This window comes from Aspergillus karnatakaensis (genome assembly GCF_047715665.1).
Source record: "Aspergillus karnatakaensis strain CBS 102800 unplaced genomic scaffold BJY04scaffold_34, whole genome shotgun sequence".
NCBI lineage: Eukaryota > Fungi > Ascomycota > Eurotiomycetes > Eurotiales > Aspergillaceae > Aspergillus > Aspergillus karnatakaensis.
In genome coordinates this window covers 30,231-47,265 of record NW_027395746.1, presented here as the reverse complement: position 1 = coordinate 47,265, position 17,035 = coordinate 30,231, and the positions used below count along the sequence as shown (strand labels likewise).

Here is a 17,035-nt window from a genome sequence, read left to right as displayed (position 1 = left end):
AGAGACTTCGGCGATGGCTTGATTGGATATCTTGATAAAATGGGCTGTACATTTCCGGTGAATTGCTGGAAGGGACCAACCGGCTTTCACTTTTACTGTGCAGTCTATCGCTATTTATACTTCACTGCGTCAATCTGAAGTTGGAAGAGGACGATTTCCAGTTTCTTTTGTCGAATCTGTGACTAGTTATCTTCAGCAACGCAGACTGAAACATCGTCACTCTTCAGCTCAACCCGTGGAAGTCTTGACAGTATGTAGAAGATGTCCAAGCTGTTGCTAAATCACTGCCTACATCTGTGTGGTCCGTGCGTCATGCAAGCAGCGAGGCTGAGGCTGAACCAACTCCATCCTGACCCCGCACCAACATCAATTGACTTCCCTTCCTTCGATGCCACCAGCTTATTGAGAAGAAATGCATCTGCGTCATGGCTAAAGAGAAGGAAGACATCTTCCAAAAGGCGCTTCGGTCCGTGAACCCCGATCCAAAGGCCAAATCCAACACCCAGTCGCCGCCAAAGACTCTCGCAGAGCTCCAACAGCGACTCAAGGATGTCGACAAGAAGTTCAATGAGAACAATCGCGATACAAAGGTATGGACGAACCTGGACAGAATCCTAGCGATGGTCGAAATCACCGGAAAGATCATCGATACCGCGGTCTCGTCGACGGTTGCCCCTGCCTCGCTGATCATGAGCTCGTTCTTGCACCTCATCGGCACGGCGCGTGGCTCTGTGGCTTCCTACGCGAGCATCGGTGACTTTCTCGGTCGTGTTGCAGGCACCTTGGATCGGATGACCATTCACGACGGGACCATTGTCGATTCAATCCTCGGAGAGGTCCTCGCGAAGACCGTTGTCCTGGTCAGTGAGATCCTCGTGGTCGCATCAAAGTACCTAGGAAAAAGACGGAAACGAGACATCGGCAAGGAGTTTCTCGTGCGCTTGTTCTTCGGGGAATGTTCAGAGCTTGAGTCCAAAATGACGGCGCTGCAGGACCTCGCTCAGGAAGAAGCGATGACCTGCATATCGCTCATCAAGCGCGACACTTCTATGCTCCACGACGAGCTGCAGGAGATGAGCACGGCCGTCCAGAAAATCGACAAGAATATCGAAAGCCAGCGCTTCGAAGCAAAGTTGGACCTTGAGACCTGGCACACAATGCAGAACATCCATGACGGTATACAGAAAGAGCGACGAGCGGGCGTCTTTGCCAAATGGATCGTGGACGAGCCTCTGATGAGGAAATGGATCGCTGGCGAGACTTTGCCTATCGTCTGGGTGCACGGCGAACCAGGCATCGGAAAGTCCTTCGCCACGTCGCGCCTGATCACGGAGATTGTCAACAAGAAGAAACTTCGTGCGTACTTCTACGTGCGCGAGAACGACACCGCGACCTCGATATTCAAATGTCTTGCGCTACAGCTTGCGGTACGCAGCAGAGGTTTCAACAACCATGCTCTCAAAGCACTCGACCTCTTGGACTCGGTACGAAACGAGGTAAAGATATGGGAGAACTTCTTTGTGCCCTTTCTCTCGAAAGAGAGGCCATGGAGGACATTTATCGTTATCGACGGACTTGATGCAGCGGCTTCGAGCGAACAAAGCAAGGTGGTGGACATACTCAAACTGTTCAAGCGATGCACCTATGCCGGGAAGACCACATTCCGCATCGCCATCATCAGCCGATCTGACCTCTACCCCAAGATGAGTTTGATTTGCCGTAGTGAGACCCGATATCACATCTCTTCTGACAAGACACAGTCCGATATCGCCAGGTACATCCGGAAGCGCATCTCCGACGATAGAAAGTTCAAGGATCTCGAACCTTCGGATCGAGAGTACGCAATTGATAAATTGACCAAGGAAGCCAAAGGAATGTTTCTCTGGACTAGTCTTGTCATCGGCCAGGCTGAAGAGATGGGAAGCAGGAGCGACATCTTGAAGTTTCTCGAAGATGGCTATCCTAAAGATCATGCTCATCACCTTGTGAGACTGCTTGACTCCGCCGCCGAAAAGGTGCACGCCCCAGCGGAATTCAAGAACTTCCTGCAATGGATGACCTGTTCTCGTCGACCCCTCACAGTTAGTGAAGTGCAGTACCTCCCACCTAGCACGGCTGTCAATATATCCGTGCAGAGCACCACGTTTTCGAAAAAGAATTTGGAGAGAAATTTCAAGCACTTGATATCACTCAATACCGACACCCGGTCATCAAGAGCTGCCGAAATCATTGTCGAATTCAGGCACCGCTCGTTCAAGGATCATCTGCTGTGCGAGCCGAGTTGGACCCCACGACGACTGCACAGCTTTACAAAAAGCGAAGCTCACGCATCGATATTTCGCAGCTGTCTGCAACTCCTCCAGGAGCCCATCAGCGAAGAAGAACAAGCCCCGGGGGCGGCGGGCATTATTAGCTATGCTGCGGATCACATCCTCGATCATTTCAAAGAGATTGACGTGGAGAGGGAGGATCTGCGCTACGAGCATAAACAGCAATTCGGAGACTTGGTGCAAGACCGCGTGGCCATTCAACGATGGTACGATGCGATGAGTGACAAAGCCAAATTGACCGTGTTACCATCCGTGCTAGAGTCGCCAAAGCTGTATCAAAAGATGATATACTGGACTGTAGGACATGGAGCTTCTGCAAGAGAGTTCTTCAGATCGATCTTTGTATTCTGCGGAGAAGGCTGGCTCCAGACCGGTACCGTCAGTATCCGCACCGCGCTGATGTTTCTGGATCTGTATGACAATTTGGTAGGCCCACCTGCTCCGGAAGAACCTCCATCAACCGCCACGCTGACCCGAAATCTGTATAGAATGAGCCAGGTCCACAAGTGTCTCAATCCAGCCTCGATGATTGTGGAAGTGTCAGTATAAGTCACCTGTCGGGTGATCGAATTGTCAATCTAGCGGAGCGCCACGACTACGAGCGTAACGCAAGCTGGCATATGCGGGTGGCGAGCGCGTTGCGAGAAGCCGGCCATATCCAGGAAGCTCTCAAGCAATACCGAGACGCAGAGGAGGAGGAACCCAAAAACTGGTTGGTAAAGAGTGGCCTCTCCGTGGCCTACGCCGCAGCTGGAGACTACGAGACGGCTGTGAAGAAAGCGCAAAAGGCTTTGAGATGCTCCCCCAAACCTGATGGCAAATGTTCTAGTAACATATATTACAACATCAGTGTTTGGCAAGAGATTCGTGGCGAGGTAGAGGGTCAGATAGATGCTGCCCAGAAGGCTTTAACAAGCCAGGTAGCTCTCTCCCTACCCTTAGTGGCCCATTACTTCACTGTTCTTGGGCGGAACCTCCGCTTCAAGACGCTATATGAGTTCTGCCAAGTTCTCGAACGGGGAGTTCGCAGCAAGCGTGGTGAATGGCTGATGAATCTATTATGTGGCTGGGAAGAAGGATTAGACCTTTTCGGCAGAGCAGCCTTGGAACTCAGGACCGAGGAGGCTGTTGAATTTGCAGAGCAGCTTATGAAGAATCTCGTGAACCGGCTGACGGGCAAAGGCACAAGTAAAAGCGCCGTATGGGCCCAGTATCAACTGGGGAGATTCTACCAGCGATACCAGCGAGATCAGGGCCAGGCACGAAGGGCTTGGGAGAATTTATCAGTCGTGGCGAAAGAGTACAATGACTCAAAACTATACGCACAGCAGCTTCAGTGCACAGCATTAGCGGAGCTCTACTTAACAGGCGCATTAGCTGCGCAGGGATCAAACCAGGACAAAATTAAAAAGAATGGAGAAAAAATCACTGACGATAAGCTGGAGAAAGAACACCCCGACATCGCTGCTCTAAGGGCCATGGCATCAGGAGAAAGCGTCCCGAACATGGGGATAGAGTACTGTGCAGACGCTGCAGCCCTCCTGGGCTACTGGGAACGCAAGCACGGACCAAAGAAGCGAAACAAAGACCATTTTCGAGCTAAGGTCTGTCAGGGCATTCAAATCCTCGAAGACGAAGATCCGTTCAACGACATCGAGGGATATGTCATCCTCGGCAAAGCACTTCTACTTGCAGGATATACAGACGACGCGAAGAGAGCGCTTGTCACGGCAATGCTCTTTGCGGAGACTGCCACTACAGAGGGTCAATCAAAGCCCCCATTCAAATGCCACGGCAAGCCAGACTGCAGGAGGAAAACTTGGGCAAAGCTTTATATCTGCCATATCTGCCGGGATACGACGCTCTGCGGAGACTGTTGGAAAGCCTTCAAAGACAGAAACCCCGAGGATTCGGGCCCGCCTTACACAACATGTCACCAAGCACATTTGTTTTCTAATATCTATCACGAAGGCCATAAGGTCGCAGAGCCCGTCGCGATTGTGGACGCCGGTCAGCTTAGACCTGACACGGAGTGGTTGAATACGTTGAAGAGGAACTGGGGTATCACAAATGAGACTAAAGCTGCGGTCCCAATTACCACGCCGAGGGTTGTCTTGGATAGCCGGAGGGACTTGGAGCTCGTTGACTAGTATATTATCTGCTATAATCAATCGTTGGGTTGGACAAAGATAATTCATCTTCTGATAACGATCTGAATGTCAACACTGCGCTTGCCATTTCGTATCTTCCACCTGTAGTCAATTCATATCCCGGCCATAATACGGGTGAGTGTGCATCAGAAGGCGCAATCAAGCTCGAAGTAGTGCTTGCTCAAGCAGTTACATAAAAACCTCACATACATAACCATTCTACCTCTGCCCCAGCTCGATAATATCTTGGTTCTCGAACGTCGTCTTCTCATGTCCACCAATCGCGATATCAATCATCGCCCGAGAGAGATGATCTACTCTGACAGAGGTCGCCAAACCCCAAAGTAGATCTTTCAATGTTCCCTGCGTGGAAGGAACAAGACCAGGGCGCATAATGTACGCCTCGAAGGAGCCAGAATTTGCTTGTGCATGGCGCAGAAGGATATTCTCCGCTTCACCCTGTTCATCAAATCAGGGACACATCCCATCAAACCTGAACGAGGAAAGAAAACAAGACAAACAAACCCTCAATCGCCGAAAATCACCCATATACCACAGAGACTGATTTTGATTGCGCTCGACACCCGCGCCACTGATATACACAAACCGAAACTTCCTCTTCCTCCCTTCAAGACTAGACAGCGACGCCTCAAAAACCCGCTGAAACCCCTCCGCTGCCCGCTGCGTATAATCCAGCGAAACAACCCTAGTTCTCTCATCACTCCCAGCCTGCGAGGGCCGCAGCCCAATCGCCCAAAGACACGCAGATGCACCTTTCAATTCCTCGACCAGCGCCGGGTCATCGTAGGTGAGAAAATCGCTTTCCTGCATGAGATGAATGCGGAGCTTGGGGTTTGTGACTCCTAGATCGCGCCGGGAGAGAGCAATGACAGATGTTATGGATTTATGTGCGAGACACTGGGTGAGGAGTTCGCGGCCTATGTGGCCGGTTGCGCCGGTGAGGATTATTTTCATGTTGATATCAAGCTGAGTTGGGTGAAGACAAGGCGGGGATCTAGCTATAGTTATACGTCGCTATACCACGGTGAGGCTGTGCTTGTTATGTCCGATATCTCCGGTTGATCCTTCCAGCTGCGTAACCTGCACCAAGGCTGTTGAGATGCCATTTGGCTTTTTAAGAAGCTGACCTAGCACAGAGAAAGTCGAGCAAGAACTGTGGGGGGGCGTGCAGGACAAGCAGCAGTAGGTCAGCCGGCCCCCGTCTCCATCAAAATCAGTTTAGGAATTCAGTCCAGCTTGAACCTCAACCACAGTCTCCATGAATTTCGATCCTCGCATTATGTTACCGAGGCATGAAGTACGCCCGGATCGATGAAATCGTCGCAGGCCTGCTGTTGAATGGTGAGTCGCTGGTCCTAGCGAGGCCAAGTTTGACCGTGTTGTTACGGCAGCTCTGCAGACAGGTGCTACGGATGGATTGATCAAGGCTGTTGCTTGGTTTCCTAGTACCGCGGCATAGTGAAAAAGTACGGAGGGGTGTAGCTATTGCCGCCAACGCTGTCAGCAATGCTCTTAAGTGTTTACCTCATTTAGTTGGGACACTGCGACTTTCTGGTTTTCTCAGATGAACTTTATTGTATTTATCATAGGGTGAAATGGAGGAGTACCAAATGATTACAAGATACTCCAAAAGCCTGACTTCACAGGTGTACGGCAAGGCAGCGTCCTAGCATCCGAGACCACAACGGCCATGATCGGCGTGCAATGGCCAGCCGAAAGACTCTATCCACGATCCGCGAGTCCATGTCTAGGTTAGACGTACCATATACGGACGTTTCTTCCATGTAGCATAACCTGACTGAGCCTCCCATGGAAAAGGGGCAATGGCCTCCATCTCGAACTCCAGCACCAGATTCGCCAGCACAAGTCGCATCGTGGCCCAGGCTTGATTCTGGCCGAGGCAATCATGCCCTCCGACGGAAAAGGGGTAGAATCCGGCATTGGTGTCCCCGTCTAGACCCTTTTCGCGCAACCAGCGCTCGGGGAGGAACTTACCCGCGGATTCAAAATTCGCTTCGCTCCTGTTTGCGACATAGTGGAGAAACCCGACGCAGGTCTGCGGGATGTGGTTAGCCCTGCCAGTGATACATTCAGCGTGGATACAAGCTGCCTTACATTTCCCGGGACATAGTGGCCTGCAATGACCTTTCCCTCTGGCGGGGTAATTCGGGTAGCTGGTGGGACGACAGGATGGCAGAGGCGGAGACCCTCCTTAATGGCTGCATTAAGATATGGCGTCTGCGCAAGCGCGGCGAGAGTAAGACCCTGAGCTCGAGCCACAGATTGGATCTCTGTGCGGAGCTTTTCCATCACGGGGGGATTCTGCGTCAGGAGATTCACCAGACCGGCCAATGTAGACGAAGTCGTTTCGCTGCCGGCAATGATGAAGAAAAAGAACGTCCCTATCATCCTCTCCGATCCCAGAAACTCTTTGCCTCCGTTGTTGTGTGGCTGAAAGGTCCCGAAGATATCATTCAGCTCTCCGGCATCGGGGCGGGTAAGCCGCCTATCAATCCTCTCTCGGACAGGCAGCACCAACTGCCATATGAGGTGCTGGAAAGCGCGTGTCGTGAGTAGCCTGAGCAGCTTACCGAATGGCTGGTAGAATGTTGAGCACATGTGTAACAAGGTGGTTTTGATGTGGTCGGCCATGAGAGTAATCCAAGGATGGGACGCCGATCTATCAAGCTGGCTGAATGATTCGCTAAAGGTCAGTTCGCCAATGAGATCGAAAGAGAACCAATTTAACCATTCAACGAGGTTGACAGGTCGCCCCGCATCTCTTTCCTGGCGAAGCTTCCCGACCAGCTTATCAATGTATTGCTGCAGGATTGGCTCTCGGCTCGCGACGGCCTTGTCGGAGAAGGAGGTGAGTAGCTTGCGGCGAATCCGCGTGTGCTCTTCGTCGTTGCCGTCGAAAGGGTGGTATAGCGGTTGGTTGTCGGTGATGAACTTGCTCTTAGAGAGCCCTTTGTTGCTTTGCGACTTGGAGTGGATGTCTGGTAGTGCTGTCGGATCTGTAAAGGATAATTCGTCCGGTGCGACTCGCACAACAGGACCGTATTGATCATGCAGCGATTTGATCCGGAGATGGTTGGAGCCGCTGACCATGGACCAAACCCAGGTTGACCGAAATGCCGCTCGCCATTTGGGGCCCGGAAAGTTCGAAAGGGGATGGAAGTAGACATTGTACACAACGCGACTGACTGTGTACTTAAGGTATGTTAGGTCTTCACTGGTACATATTCTGCCGACACGTCACTTACCAAGATGGCAGCAGCCAGCCACAGCCATGGGGACCAGACACTAGCAAAGTTCAGCATCATGAACAAGAACAGAGGTCTTCGTTGGACCTTTCAGACCAAACATATAACATTCGCAATAAAGGGGAACAAATGGTACAATAAAATCCTGAGGAGCACTGCGGGGACCCTCATCCCTATGGTCGACTTTCCAATAGAGACAAACAACACCAATCATGATGGCCAGAATGCGGGTGTATTTATTCTATTCCTACCCGCCAATGCATCAATTGCTAGGCACCGAGCGCTCTCAAACTTTCGCCCGAGAGCTGTGCTCGGTGACCGTAACTGCATACTGCCGCTCAGGCCAGTTGCAAATACACCTCGTTGAACCCTGCTGTTTATCAGTTTACAGCAACGAGAGGCACACTAGTCAATAATTCTCCAATTCGCCGTCTGACTGATTCTTTCTTGTTCCATGTGATGTAACTTGTGTGAAGTAATTGGAACGAAATTCTACCAATTCCCGAGCGCACTGGTCTCATTAGCTGTCGCTATTGACCTAGCCTGATGAACACTGAGCGAAGTGTCCTTAATATCAACCGACAACATGAAATCTAGTCTCTAGGGAGGTGCTCATATCTGACGAGATGCAGGGGAAGGCATTGTCGTTCACGCAGTCAACCGCGGCACACTTAATAGTCTTTTACATCTAAGGGCTGGGGCCAATTGATGCCGTCCTTGATCACATTAATAGAGCGCTCGTGCCATCTCTCCTCGCTGTCTATAGCTAAGTGGAGGATGTAATACCGCTTGCCAATGCTAGTTCCTATAAGTTATGCTGCTAAGTACCTCACCGAAGGCTTACGTGGCTCCAGCTCCACATGCAGAAACCGCCCAAATTAAAGCAAATCTCGTTATAGTACAATTTCGGAAACTCGTAAAACGGATCTGCAGTACTTGTGATTATAGTCATTTCTACGGCCTATCCGAATTCGTCCATAACGCTGACTCCGGCGAGGTGAAGACAAGACCCCACTATGACACCCACAATCGCGATAGGATGCGGCAGTACATAATCATCTTCATTAAATCGGTGTCAAAGAAACACGCAGAGTTCACTTCCCTGGAGACCACCTATGGCATCCTTTCGTAGACAAGCCCAACGCTGGTAGACCCTGCGGGAGCAACTAGGAAGAAATGGTCAGGAACAGGGCGTGCTGGTGTATACGCCCCCCTCAAACTTCGTAAGTCCGTGTGTTGCTTTGCCTTTAGGAAAATATAGAAATCTTCGGGGCTGGCTCTGAATGTCGAGGACATGTTTTTGAGATAGAAGAATCTCCACGAATGTGTTGGCCCTAAGAACCACACGCTCCCCCGGTGCCTTTGGGTAGAAACTCTTGTCGCATCCTACAGAGTCACGGTACCTCAACCGAAACGCTAACCGGCTTGCAGGGTCTTCGAGCTCGGAAGATGCTGCGTAAGCCTCTGGATGGATTCGACCGGCTTCGCAAATATCGATTTTGATCCAAACACTTCCGTCCCCAATGTCCGTTCCAGGCTGGAAATAGATAGGGCAATACCCTATCCGAATCTCTCGCCACTTATTGACATTCCCTTTCACGGAGAACTCATACTCCTTGTGTCTAAACACCAATGTTTCATCCCTCCATATTCGCCCTTTCGTATTGTGGTTTATCTTCTTGGAAATTCCAATGTCGCAAACAGTAGGCTTCCTTTGTCGACGATGAACCTGCAGTGCAAAGTCGTCCGCCGGTGGAACCTTGTCAGGGTCTGAAAGTTCTTTTGTCAGAATGCTGCCCACTAACTCGCCCAAATCCGCCGGTTCAGCCTCGAGCAGACTCTCCTTCTCGAGATAGTTTCCGATTCTGCTTGCTGTCATACTCCCTTTAGCCGAACTCAGAGCCTTGATCTGGCGGTCGTCGAGAAGTGCCCTTATCGCCTCTGTGGAACTTGACTCCTGCTCTTCGGGCTTAGTGAAACACTCCAAGAAAACAGCTGTCTGACCTATTCGGTTTGCGATTGTATCCTCGCTTAGAAGTGTCTCCCACCCCTCGTCGTTTAAGCCGCCGGTTTCTTCCGCCGGGCCCCATTCCTCCACGGCGGGAAATTCCCCGGCACACATTGGCTCATTGTGCAGTTGAGCGAGAGACGCGGTATACTCTTCTTCCTTTTTGTCGCTCTTTGTCAGAACAAATTTGTTCATAGAGTTCAATCCCTGGCTGTCGAGGTGCTCATGGCACCGAACCTCCTTTCTGGTGTTCTTGGTGCCTCTGGGGGCAGGCTTCCAATCTGCCTCTCTCGGGCGTCTGGGGAGGGCACGAAGAACCATCAAAAGTCCCTTGGTAAGTGTTCCGCCCAACGTTTCAATCGTTCGGATATCCTTATCGTCCCCAATGCCTTTGCGTAGTAGCCAGACTCTAATGTCTTCATCGATGGTGTCAGCCGTCATCGGCTCACCCCCCAGCCTTTCTCTACGTGCTTGACTGAGGATGAATCCAATGACGGAACTTGATTCAAGAAAGTAGGGACGGATACTCTTCAGGTCAAGCATGCTAATAGAGAAACGAAGGATCTCACCTAACTTTGCTGCATGGAGTGTATTGATTGACCACACTTCGGCAGGGAGCTCCGGGATACGAATGTGCAGGCGTTTGTCATATTCAGGGGCACTGGCATCCATATAAAACGGATAATCGTATCCGTGAAGGCTCAAAATGTGACGTTCAGGGGTCTGCAGCACTGATCGAATCGCCTTCTCTGCGCATGGACCGCAGAGAAAGACTATTTTTGCCTGGCACTGATCGAGCATGGTTCGGTGGGAGTTGGAATGAATCAGCTCCCTATTTTCAGCAAGCATTGCAAGTTCGTTTGTGTCTAACTGCCTGGGCTTTCTGAAATTAAATGTCCACACCAGAACATTTTCTTCGTTAAACCCACATCCACGGAGCGACCAGGGGATAACCAGAGTTGATGGATGCTCATCTATACTTTCAAGTGGGGTATCGTCGGCTGGCGAAACTGCGAAGTAATCGAGTACGAATGCAATACGTGCAGACACGTTGCCAATGTATGGCGGAGGGTCGTTGACTCGGGTGTCTGTGAGTATCTCCCAAGACAATTGTAGGTAATCCAAGACGGGCTGCGCCGCATTTCCAAGCACATCTCGCAGGGCCCCTGAGAAGTCCCGCTTAAATAGTAGGCGCTGTTGTCTGTTATGTTTCTTCTTTTGGGTTGGATTGAATACTGCCCACTGGCGGATTTGAGCATCCGGCGACATTGCGGGGCCGCTGTTAGCCAACGACCTTAATCTTCCATCGAGCATATTTCCCTGAATTAAGGGTGACATTATGTTCAAACCGAAATGTCGTCTCCCCTGCCCAGTATCGTCTGCAACGTCGAGAATTCCTTGATGGCTATGAAAGGCTCGACAGAACACTGTCTCGAGAATATTCGCCTGCACTTGATACCACTCGTCTGCTACGGTATTGTGCGGGAAATTCCAAAGTCGAATAAAGTTCGCCGTCCTGTGTCCATTCCCGCACCAAAGGACATAGTAGTGTAGACTGGACGTGGAGTTTCGTAAGATATTCTGCGTATGTTGGGCCCTGATCCGACGACGTGAGGACGTACATTGCCCGATGTATATTCGCCACCAATAGTTACACCGATCATCCGTCAAAAAACTGGCGTAGCCCATGGGTCCGGACCATAGACCTTCGTCACTCTGGCTGCGGCGTATCTTCTCCAGCTCTTCTCGGGTTATCTCGCGACCTTCCAGCTGGCGCACTGCCGGACTAACCATGTGAACAAGCAAAGCGGTTACCGCTGCGATACCACCACGGTCGTGGATATGACTGATGTATGGTAGGGAACGGGACCCAGGTAAAGTTCCTCGAATTATTTCGGTAACGGTACTTTTGCAAAGATCGATGAGAGGTGGAAAAATAGTAGGATCAACGAGGGAGATATCCTGTCATAACGGATCAGTAAAACATGATAAACTTAGAGTTGGGAGCAATGTGGTGGCTATTACTTCTCGTATATTCTGTGGCAGTTCGACCCATCGCCTGTCACCGTGGGCTGGTGATGGGACCTGAATGTTGAGGCGCATGAAGGGTTGTTGGAGCGCTAACACAGGCGACTGCAGAGGATTTTCTTGTACACATCGAGGCGGCATCTGGATTATCATTTTCTGACAAGCTTTGCTTCCATGATGCGTGCTAGCGCAAGTCTCGCAAGGAGGGGCGTAGACGCAGTCAGCTCTTGCGTGGTCGCCATGAGTCTTGCAAAACCAACAGTGCTTGCATTGAGGACAGGTCTCTGTTAACACACCAACAAGCCCACACTGGTGACAACAGATCCTATCAGGATCTGGAAGGGACATCTCAAAGAGTAAAGAGTGAGTGGTGTCGGAGTGATGAGGTCCCAGCAAGAGCTTTTGTCAACTGGCTGGTTGATGTGAAACCAAAATTATCTTTGATGTTATAACTTGGCCTGACGCACGAGGCATTCAGGCCTGTTACCCGTGTGAACAGGAAGATGTTGGGTCACGTAGTGTTATCCCACCACCTGCACCTCAGATAGTTGTAATAACTTGTAACTTTGTAAGTCTATATAGTGATTATGTAGTGTACCCACCCTGGCAATCATCGCGCGCCAGGCCAGCAAGAGATAGAGAAAACGGCCCGCAAATACATAAAAAAAAACGACCGATGTGGGGATCGAACCCACGATCTTGAGCTCGCCTAGGAATAGGAGCTTTATATGTACATTAGCTTTGTGTTTTTATGAACCATGACTAAAGAATAACTTACACCCACGCCTTACCACTAGGCCAACCGGCCACGGTTACTACGACTTTATAGAAAAAGCATAATACAAGGCTAAGCCAGATCCTGTCGCTCCATCTACTTCATCTCCAGTCCCCTTCTCTACCGCGCTAATGCCCGCCATCACGCCAGTTCCGCCCTACGCTTTGCTTGCGAGAGAGTCCAGCTTCAGCCGGCCGACTCTGCTTGCAACATGGCGCTGATATCAACGCTGAACAAACAGAGAGAACACGCGGGCAACGACCCCAACTGGTTTGCCCCGATGCTCCATCCGGCCCGTCTATGAGCCTCAATCCCATCGACAACTGCACCGCGACGCCACTTCTCATTGTCATGCATCAGGATGTTCCTGAACTACTCGACCTGCTGCATACCCACTCTATCCAATCAGTCAATGCCCAGCTGCGAAACCATCGGACGCTGCTATCGTTTGCCGCAGAGATGGGGAAAGTCCGGCTCGTGGACTATCTCCTCGCGCGCAAAGACGTTGATCCCGACTCGAAAGACGTGCTCGGCGCAACGCCGCTATGGCGAGCCGTACGTCACGGTCATCCAGAGGTTCTGCGGTCACTGCTGCGAACGGACATGGTCAATGTACACTCCCTGTAGAGAAGACCACGGAGCATTGCCGTTACCTGAGAATCGGACACCGCTCATGGTGGCCCTACGTAGCCTGCAAGAAACCCACGAAACTGGGCCACGGAGAGCAGATCAAATCAAGAGCTTGCACCTTCTCCTCTGCCATCCAGATATCCAGGTTGACTTGAGGCCTGAAGACAGTCGGGATTCGGCCATGGTTAGACTACTATGGGCATCGCTAAGAATGGGTTTTGCGGATATGCTGAACGTACTACTTACCAGATCTCGAGCCCATGTCGATGAATTCCGCCTTCATGGCGACTCAAGAGCTACCTTACTCACGCATTTCTCGCACGCCGCCCACGACGAAGCGGGGCCAGTCATCCTGCGTGTGCTCCTTGCACACGGGGCGGATCCGAATCAGAGAGATGAAGTTGGAATGATGCCGCTCATGCGTGGAGTGAACAACTGGCCCCGCATCTCGCTATATCAACTGATTAGCGCTGGTGCCGACGTCAACCTGACGAATCTGCAGTGCTGCAGCGACTTGTAGAGGTGTCTGGCCACGCGATCACCGCAGACATACTTGCGGCGGGGGTGAAGAACACTTATGACGGGAAAGCAGTCCCTATTGCAATTACAGAGCACTTCCTCAAAGCCGCAATAGAAAACGAGAGCTGGCGAAAGGACTTGCTGGGCCTTCTTTCTGAACGGCAGCCTTTTCTTCTCACCCAGAGTCTCTTCAAGCACGCAGCAGCACATGGGGACGCTGAGCTCGTCGACCTCTGGCTATTCGGCGGAGATTGCTCCATCCAGATCGACAGAGATACACTCAATGTAGCAGCAGGAAACTCGAAACACGGTTTCCACATCATCTGCTACCTTCTCCAGAAGGCTTCCTACGACATTACCCTCTACACCCTCCAGCTGGCTCCCTTCGACAGGGGGGTCGATCCTGGATACAGCGTTCGAAAACTGCCAAGAGCTTTGCTCTCAAAACTGGATGTTTCCCCCAGGGTTAACGCATGAACCCATCCTTCAATCCATGATGACATATTGGAAGAGCGCCCCCGCAATCGTCGACTTCGTATTAAGCCACCTTGGCCGTGGTCGATCTATCCTCTACCTACTGGTCGAAGCTGCGGTAGCGTCAAAATTCGGAAAGGCTGTCTTGGAGTACTTGTTCAAGATACCAGATCTCAACATCCACATAAGCCCTTTCGACCTGATCAGGGCAGTCGGGTGCTGCGATAAGGACACTCTGCCTGTCTTACTCGATTACTACAAACCCACACCCGGTGATTTCAACGGCCTCATCTACGCCGCGAGGCGGAATTCAAACGTGGAAGAAATTATGGACCTGCTTCATACTCGGAGAAAGGCGATCAAAGCCAATTGGACTAAAGCACAAGCTCGGCAGGAGCGTCAACAGGACAGAGTTTTGATTTCTACATTGTTTGTAGACCTATATGAGGACTGACTCTTTTGGTGCTACGCCTCAATTACTCGTTTGGGTCTATGTCTCTTGATTCTTGAAGAAGATAATACCGTATCTACAATGCACTTTCGGACGAGGAGGCTGCTAATCATTCGAATCAGCATAGAATTACCATCTCGAGCTGAATTCTCTTGCCCATCCCATCAGTATCTCTAGCACAGCGTACAGAAACCACCCTCCAGTAATTATTCACCCTTTCACCTCCATCTACCCCATTTAAACGCCTCTCAATCGCACCTCGTCCTCATCCCCATCAACCACGACCCCCTTCCCCGCTACACCTTCTCCTCCCCCCGGTGTGATAATACCTCCCGGATACCAAAAATGAAAAACGACCTGCACGACCAACATCGGCACCATATCAAACACATACATATAAACCTCATGACGGAGCAAATACCCGTTATACCCCTGCGCATACTCCACAATACGAAACAAACACCTCGCAATAATCAGCGCCGACACCACAAACAAGACATGCAGCAACCTCCTCCAATCCTCACAGTCCCTCCACCCAGACCGATACCCACACTGATGCAACCGTACCTGGAAACTCCCCGCAACAAACAAGAAAAACGCAAAGAACAACAACTGCACAAACAACCCGCCAATCAACAGCTTCTCGCCGGCCGATGCCATGCTCTGCACCGTCTGCATTCCCCCGCCAGCGAGCTGCAGTATGAAAGCGGCTACGTCACCGACAACAAAGAGCTTCGTCACCCTCTTCGGCGCGATCAGCGAGAGGTGGTCTTTCCGGATGAAGATGACAATGCGGCCGTAGGTCATGTAGATTGTGGCAGCGTAGAGGGAAGGCGGGAGGATGATGAAGAGGTTCTGCGCGATGAAGAGCGAGAGGTTGGAGGTGTGTAGCGCGGAGAATGTGCGGGCGATGTAGCCGAGGGTCATCACTGAGACACAGTGTGGTTAGCTGATGGTGGTAATTGGCAAGGGGTGGATCTTACTGTATGCGCCGACGAGGAAGGCTGTGAAGAACCATGTTTTCTCTTTGAAGAGCTGCCAGGTGTGGAAGATGGTGCTGACACCGAAGAGGATGAAGGCGATGACAGAGCCGGGGATGCTGGGGTCGTATTTGTAGAAGCTTTGCTCGGCCATGGTGGTTTAGAAGGAAAAAAATACTGCGCGTATAAACTGGTAAACGAGGGTATAATTTTATTATATGGCACCTGTGTGCCTATCAAGCAAATGAGCGAAACGAGTGTGTATGAAGAGAGAAAGATAAATCTCGCGAAAGGGAAACTCTTTCTATATAGCACCGCAGTTTCAGGTAAATATGAATAGTTGATGCTTAGGGGCAAGTGTAGTTATTCTTAGACCCCTTCGTATGGTTTCCCAAAGAAACCCTAGAGCCTCGTACATTATCCCGAGAGTAGACCAGGACCCACTCAATCTAGAGATCTAGAACCCCATTAGGCCCGGTGATACCTCTTCTGAAAGGACCTATCCGAAGAGATTGGATGGCTACTGTCTTGGAAGGATGCAAGCAGAGATTTGACTAACGTAGTGGCGCATTGGCACCGCTCAACTTGGCGAAAAACGTCTGATTGGCCTAGGAGGTCTGGAGCGAAATTTCCAGTTCACATCCTGTAGAATCCGATGCTCGCTAGCATGTCGATATATACTCGGTGGTGGGTCACGCAGCCTATCTTGCCCAAGATGGAGCGCCTCATTGACTGCCAGGTCAGACTGAGCCTAGCGCTACCAGTAATCAATTATCACTAGACGGTCACACTTTGGCCTCTTGATGCGGGCACCAGAAGGCGGACGGGGCTAACTATCCTCAACGTTGAAGTCGTTTGGGACCACAGAATGTTCTTACTTAGTAAGGTATGGAGCCTAATTCTGTTTATTCTTAAGCCAAAGTACCTGTCTGGTCAAACGCTGATGCCTCAACAAAGGGTTCAGAATTCAACGACGACGACATAAGCTCCTACCCGGAGTAGATCGTTGCGGGTTACCTAGTGCTGGCTTGACATTGAATCCGTCGCTCGATCTGTTGATATCGCTCGTGAGCTCGAATGTCCATCTGCAGAAGAAGATATATCATCAGGCACCGTAATAGCTCATCTGTATAATATCAATGGCGCATTCGTCCATGAACACCAGTCACACTAAGTAATGTACATTCTACCAACAAAACCTTTCAATAGGGACTGATGAGCCAACTGTGTTCTACGGAGTACGGAGTACCACCTACTGTACTGCTCCTGTCGGAACAAGCTGATGATCAGCGTCACAGAGGGTACTGTTGCAAGGGGCCAAATAACTCCGGCTCGACTTCTGTTGGCGAACGGCATAGGTTTAGGGCTCAACTATCCCTGATTTTCAGGGAAGACGACAGGAA

General features: G+C 50.9%; 6 protein-coding genes and 1 non-coding gene across 7 annotated transcripts; 2 read left to right on the top strand and 5 right to left on the bottom strand.

Annotated features, from left to right (window-relative positions):
• Nucleotides 1-425: 425 nt before the first annotated feature.
• BJY04DRAFT_219659 (uncharacterized protein) lies at nt 426-4,480 on the top strand (the record flags this gene model as incomplete). Its single annotated transcript, XM_073716634.1, has 2 exons — nt 426-2,756; nt 2,819-4,480. 2 exons carry the CDS (start codon nt 426-428, stop codon nt 4,478-4,480), a joined length of 3,993 nt encoding a protein of 1,330 aa, XP_073569665.1.
• Nucleotides 4,239-5,462, bottom strand: BJY04DRAFT_192543 (putative nucleoside-diphosphate-sugar epimerase). Its single transcript, XM_073711784.1, has 2 exons — nt 5,006-5,462; nt 4,239-4,939 (listed from the first exon to the last, which is right to left on the bottom strand). Exons 1-2 carry the CDS (start codon nt 5,453-5,455, stop codon nt 4,700-4,702), a joined length of 690 nt encoding a protein of 229 aa, XP_073569664.1. The 5' UTR covers nt 5,456-5,462; the 3' UTR covers nt 4,239-4,699.
• A 786-nt stretch (nt 5,463-6,248) lies between these two features.
• On the bottom strand, nt 6,249-7,795 carry BJY04DRAFT_228780 (cytochrome P450; the record flags this gene model as incomplete). The annotated part of the gene is made up of 3 exons (XM_073718919.1): nt 6,249-6,557; nt 6,617-7,707; nt 7,768-7,795. 3 exons carry the CDS (start codon nt 7,793-7,795, stop codon nt 6,249-6,251), a joined length of 1,428 nt encoding a protein of 475 aa, XP_073569663.1.
• Nucleotides 7,796-8,947: 1,152 nt separating this feature from the next.
• BJY04DRAFT_219656 (uncharacterized protein) lies at nt 8,948-11,044 on the bottom strand (the record flags this gene model as incomplete). The annotated part of the gene is made up of 1 exon (XM_073716633.1): nt 8,948-11,044. One exon carries the CDS (start codon nt 11,042-11,044, stop codon nt 8,948-8,950), a length of 2,097 nt encoding a protein of 698 aa, XP_073569662.1.
• A 1,429-nt stretch (nt 11,045-12,473) lies between these two features.
• BJY04DRAFT_t97 lies at nt 12,474-12,611 on the bottom strand. The gene has a single exon. It is a non-coding gene; the product is annotated as a tRNA-Leu (tRNA).
• Nucleotides 12,612-12,878: 267 nt separating this feature from the next.
• On the top strand, nt 12,879-14,655 carry BJY04DRAFT_219655 (uncharacterized protein; the record flags this gene model as incomplete). The annotated part of the gene is made up of 3 exons (XM_073716632.1): nt 12,879-13,133; nt 13,677-14,192; nt 14,239-14,655. 3 exons carry the CDS (start codon nt 12,879-12,881, stop codon nt 14,653-14,655), a joined length of 1,188 nt encoding a protein of 395 aa, XP_073569661.1.
• Nucleotides 14,656-14,889: 234 nt separating this feature from the next.
• Nucleotides 14,890-15,786, bottom strand: BJY04DRAFT_219654 (RTA1 domain-containing protein; the record flags this gene model as incomplete). Its single annotated transcript, XM_073716631.1, has 2 exons — nt 14,890-15,581; nt 15,636-15,786. 2 exons carry the CDS (start codon nt 15,784-15,786, stop codon nt 14,890-14,892), a joined length of 843 nt encoding a protein of 280 aa, XP_073569660.1.
• Between the last annotated feature and the right edge of the window lie 1,249 nt (nt 15,787-17,035).